Raw genomic sequence first — 5,704 nt, forward strand, 5'->3', positions numbered from 1 at the left:
TATATACCCTATATAAATATATACATTGTAAGATACAAGGTGTGTTATATATTTATAATGTACATATAATACATGTATAATTTTTATTTTATAATATATGTATGTATATGTATATAATTCTTTTTATTAATTTTTTCTCTCATTCTCTGTTAAAATTCTGACAAGAAACGAAACCAAACGACACTTCTTGTTCTCGTATTCCGTATGTGTTCAGAATTAACAGAAAAACGAAATAGATAGCTATTAAATCAACCATAACGATTGCTAGACACAGGTGACGATCTTTAACAAAAATAATAATATCATTTATTGGTGCAAAACAAAAACAATTACACGGTGCGTACACATCTGAAATGAAAATGGTGATTAGAGTAGAGGAAGGATATTCTTTTCACAAGTTGGCGGTTTTGCCGAAAACATTGATATGAATGCCGGCTTTTAGAACGCCCTCGGTTAATCGTTTGCCGAGATCCGGGTCGACCTCCGTGAAGTTCTTTATCGCCCTTTCGATGATGAACGGCTGTGCACGAATGAGATTTCCCACAATGTTGTTGACGAGTCTCGTCTTCTCGTCGGGGCCGAGAACGTCTTTCCAGAAGACGGTGACCTGACCGAAATCGTCCTCGTTTTCGGGGGTCCAGCGATCCACGTCGCCGCTGACGGGGAAGCTTGGAGAACGAACCGCTGGACACTCTTTGGGTCCGCAGAAACTGTTGGGGTAGTAGTTCGGTGCACCATTCTGGTTGTTCTGCTGCATCTCGCCGTCTCGTTGGTAGTTCGTTGCTGTAAGTTTCTGAAAAAATATCTGAATCTCATTTACCGATTCGAAACCAACTCTAATAGTAGAGAAAACAGCTTCGTACTAATTATTATTGTCTACGCTTTATTACAAAGAATTTGTGTCTGAGAATCAATGCTCCATTGCTTCTTAACTACATTACTTCTTATTAGAATACACCCGCTTCTGTTTGAAATCGCAACCTAACGAAACATTTTTTCCCTGCGGCTATTCCAATATTAACTGATCTGATATATAAGGAAATAATTAAGATAAAACTATGAAATTTTTAGGGCTCCTTCTTATCGCAATAAGTAACGACTCTGCCAAATTTCGAACTGTTTCATCAATTTTTATCGGAGTTATAAAAGGAAAAAGTAGCTTACTTAAAAAATTGCACGTATTTTCCAATTAAAACTTTCAAAGTTTTGAGGCACGTATTAATATTGAAATTGAGAGCTCAAATTTTGCAGACATTTTTTTTTATGAATTTGCAAAATATTTCGGGGGTGGTGCTCTACTGTACATGTCAATAAAGACACAGTTTCGTGACTCCAAGAAGTCAATATTCGTAGAGACGAGAAAGGCAAAAGACGGAGGTTGAGAAATTACCTTGTACGGGCAGTTCACTGGTAGCTGAAGATGATTCGGACCAACGCGATACCTGTGAGCATCGCCGTAAGCGAAGAGACGACCCTGCAGCATTTTGTCGGGGCTAGGTTCGATACCAGGTGGCATGTGAGCAGGATCGAAGGCTATTTCCTCGACGTCGGTGAAGTAATCATCAGGATTTCGGTCCAACACGAACTTACCAACTGGAATGAGCGGGAACTCCTTCTGTGGCCATACCTGTTCAATTTAAAACGGACAATCGTTTAATCACGGGACACTTTTCGCTAGATAGACTTAAAATACAGTCGTTGATCATTTTACATCGAAGAACTTTGAAAAACCGATATTTTGAAACTCACTTGAGGCTTGAGTATGTAATATTAAATCTACACACAAAAAAAAAGGAGAAAGGAAAGAATATTTTTACCTTTTTTCATTGAACTTGTCTTTCACAATATGCGCATAAAATCTAAATACAATTATTCTAATTAACACATTAAGGACCACTCGCGAGTTTTCTTGTGTTTTCTACACGCAGTCTCTAGATGTGAGGTCCTTAATGTGTTAATAGCTTCAGTTTCATGTCACCGAGACTGTCATCTGACCATTGACTGTCGGTTCGTTACCTTGGTCACGTCGAACGGATTCCACCTAAAGGACTTCGCCTGTGCTGGAGTCATAACTTGGATGTAGAACGTCCAGCTGGGATACTGGCGGGTCGCGATTGCATTATAAAGATCCCTCAGAGAGTAATCGGGATCAGAAGCGCTCAATTCTGCTGCCTTATCAACTGGAAGGTTCTTGATTCCCTGGTTGGTCTGCGCGATAGAAAATCATCGAAATGAATAAACCAAATCCACGAAAGAACGAAGTAATACGTCTAGTATCCTGATATTAAAGTATTGTCTAAACGTGGATAAATTTTATGGTAAATACCCTACACTCTCTTAGTCTCTTCATCCTAAATAATACATATATCGTCTACGAATATATAGTATTTTACTGTACTTTTTTCATGGAATGTTCTGCGTACGTTTTGGACTTGGTTTCCGTGTTAGAAATGATGAATTCATTTAATTAACAGTCTATTTATAATCCTTCGATCAAAATAGTCTAAGGAAAGTAACAATTTTCTGAAACTACGATCGCTGAACCAATAAACGCACCTTGTAGATGAATTTACACCAGGTGATCTCGTTCTGAGCGTTTACCAGCTTGAACGTGTGAGAACCAAAACCGTGCATGTAACGGAAACCATCGGGTATACCACGATCAGAGAACAGGATCATGACCTGATGTGTCGACTCTGGCCTCAATGATAGGAAGTCCCAAAACATGTCGCCGTCCTGCAGAAAACAATTCGATTAACCCTTGGAAGCCTGATTTTTTAAATTAAATTTAATAAACTATCAATCTATTTATTATTTGAACAATTTTTACAGCTGACGTTTATTTTTTTTAACTTTTATTCAAAGGAACATTATGTAGTAGGGCTATTTTATAGTCTCTTCAATCTAAATAACCTTGCACGGATTTAACTCAAATCTATTCTTTATTTAGTCGTATGCAAACCTTGAGATGAGTGACAGGGTTTCTCTTCTGAGTGTGAATGAAGCTAGGGAAGAGCAAGGGATCCTTGATGAAGAAGATGGGGGTGTTGTTGCCCACCAAATCCCAGATACCCTCCTCGGTGTAGAATTTAAGCGCGAAACCACGTGGGTCTCTGCAATTAAATCGAACCGAATCATTATAATTCGTTTGCCTCGGAGACAGAGAATATTTAATTAGAATAACAAGTGTCAAAGACCTCTTCATATCTCGCAGAAATTTATACAACATTATGGCTGGGATTATTCATCTGTTTGAATATTTATTCAGATACGATTCTATTTAAGTTCGATGTGAAGCATAATTTCATTGCATAATCGAACACTAACGCTAAACGTTTTAAACAAGTCCTCTTCGAGTAATGAACTGTGCCTTTAAAAGATAAATAAAGAACACCGAAGAAAGTAAAATTTTTAAGAAATAAAACAGAGAAAATTTCTTTAAACAATAACTGAGCAATCGCGTGATCCGTGGCAAGTTGTTCCACGGATGGTTCCAGCGAAAAGAAACTTTTCCACGCCGTGGAGCCCGTGAACAATCGATCCTAACCACAGAGTCCTCGATCGCGTTTCCGGTGCGCTTTTTCACGCGTTTACGTTTGACTAAATCCAGTAATTTGAGCGTAAGAAACAACGATCCGTGTGTCTCCGACATTTTCAAAAAGATTGCGGTTGAAATTGCGTGGAACCTCGATTATTGCTAGAGTGTCTTCCAGTCATTCGTGTTTTGTTCGAGAAAGTGTTCGAATACTTTCGTATTATTCTTTTACTATTCACTACTGAAGAGTTACTCGTTTCTCTGACTAAAAACTAAACAGATTTAGGAATTTAGTTCAAGTTGACGGTTCAGTGATCCGTCCGAGATTTGTTTTATTTTAACATTCATTTTATTATACAAAAAATACTTATTTGATATCACAGAGATAAATGTCGTATTGGTAGTTGGAAAAAAAGCTCATTAGCTTATACCTTTCAATGAGGATAATTTGAAAACGTTTTAAATTGATCAAATGTTTTAAAAAATTTGTTAAAGAAATATTCCAGACCCATCCTGATTATATTCGTTCTCTTTTTGTGAATAATTTATTAATTAATACATTTGTTTACATATAATAATTCTTGTAAACAACTTTTAAATAAAGATTGTTATATACAAAAATGGTTTGGTTTAAATGTAAGAAATTGGTAGAAGATTGTTTCCATAAATGGACAGATTAAATACGTAGAGATAGCAGAAAATTGTGTATAATATCTGTATTTTAGCAGGTGATGTTCCTCACTAATCCTAAACGCGCACAGTAAGTATTGTATCAATATTATCGCGCCGCAAGGCTCACGCGCCGCGTAGCAAGAGAAAAGGATTTACGTGGCCACAGATTCCAGTTTCTCCAGTTGAACATCATAAATTATTGACTCGATAGTATATAACTATCGATATTATGCAATTATCGACATATTTCACATATATTTCATCGATACGTATGATTTCCTAAATTGCAAAAAGTATTTAATTGTTTAATAATTTCTGGATAAATTAGTAGGATAAATTAGTAGGAAAAGATGTTCGAAATAGAAGTTGTTTTTGAAAATTCTAATAAAAGTCAAAGTCAATGAAATTCATCATAGTGCTACAAAGAAACTACAGAAAATTTAAAATATGTACGACAGCTTGGCAAACTAAGTTGCAAAACACATTGTTTTATGGCACCTGAGTGTTATATAAATGACAGAATGACTCATATACAGTAATTACTCTTCTGTAAGGGTCACGACACGTGTCACGACACATTTCTTCGTTGCAGTAAAAACTTTAACCGCAATAAATAATAGAGTACACGATGTATAGCTAAGAAAACACTCTTCTTGGCATCTGAGGAAACAAAAAAAAGTTGCTCGCACAATGGATACTCTTGAGCGTATATATTTATCGCCTCTGCAACTCGCGAATAAAATGTTATTACCTTTATTACTTGACTTACGTTTACTTGAAAATTCATTTATTAGAACACGAGAAACGATTGGTATATATTTATAGAACGAAACGTACTGCACAAATTTTTGTTGTACGATACATGCGACCTCTATCTGTCACGGTGGTAACAGTTATCTCTTAATTGTTTGCAATTAAAAAGTTACTACTAGTTTGATAACTGTACAACGACAATTTCTAACTGCGAATTACGTGGCAAGTTCCTAATCAAACATTCTAAGGTGACTGTCATGAATCATAACAATGATAATTACAGTAGGTTTTCGTTGTACTTCGTATTTACGTGTAAGACATTCAGAATTTAGTACAAAGGAGAATGATCATAAATATACGTTTAAACGTATTGTTCTTTTTAAAGAACAACCTTTAATAAATTTAATTATTACATCTCAATGCTATGGCGCATGAATATGTTCAGGTGAAAAAGTGAACATGTATCAAGTTTGATTCTAATTACCTGACCGTGTCCGCCGATCCGCTTTCTCCACCCACGACGGAGAATCTCACAGCCATTGGCGTTCGTTTACCGATGCTTGAGAAAATCTTCGCCTTAGTGTACTGCGTAATGTCGTGGGTAACTTCGAAATAACCGAAAGCACCTACAAACAAACAGAAAAGAAGTAAATAGAACGCAAAAGATTACGACTATCGTAGCGTCAGGCCCAAAATCTACTGTCTGAGATAGGTTTAGGGTAGTTTTTAGTTTTCTTTGCTGTT

At 36.3% G+C, this 5,704-nt stretch overlaps 1 protein-coding gene across 1 annotated transcript in view; it reads right to left on the reverse strand.

The window, feature by feature from the left end:
* Positions 1-283: 283 nt before the first annotated feature.
* The window catches only part of LOC128875988 (catalase), a 14,918-nt gene continuing 9,497 nt past the window's right edge, over positions 284-5,704 (reverse strand). Inside the window, exons 3-8 of the mRNA XM_054122065.1 lie at positions 5,445-5,586; positions 2,963-3,113; positions 2,557-2,736; positions 2,017-2,208; positions 1,391-1,627; positions 284-793 (exon numbers count right to left, since the gene is read on the reverse strand). Of these exons, the coding sequence (XP_053978040.1) occupies positions 392-793; positions 1,391-1,627; positions 2,017-2,208; positions 2,557-2,736; positions 2,963-3,113; positions 5,445-5,586 (1,304 nt within the window). The 3' untranslated portion in view covers positions 284-391. The remainder of the gene's footprint in view (positions 794-1,390; positions 1,628-2,016; positions 2,209-2,556; positions 2,737-2,962; positions 3,114-5,444; positions 5,587-5,704) is intronic.

This window comes from Hylaeus volcanicus, chromosome 4 (genome assembly GCF_026283585.1).
Source record: "Hylaeus volcanicus isolate JK05 chromosome 4, UHH_iyHylVolc1.0_haploid, whole genome shotgun sequence".
In the NCBI taxonomy this organism is placed as follows: domain Eukaryota; kingdom Metazoa; phylum Arthropoda; class Insecta; order Hymenoptera; family Colletidae; genus Hylaeus; species Hylaeus volcanicus.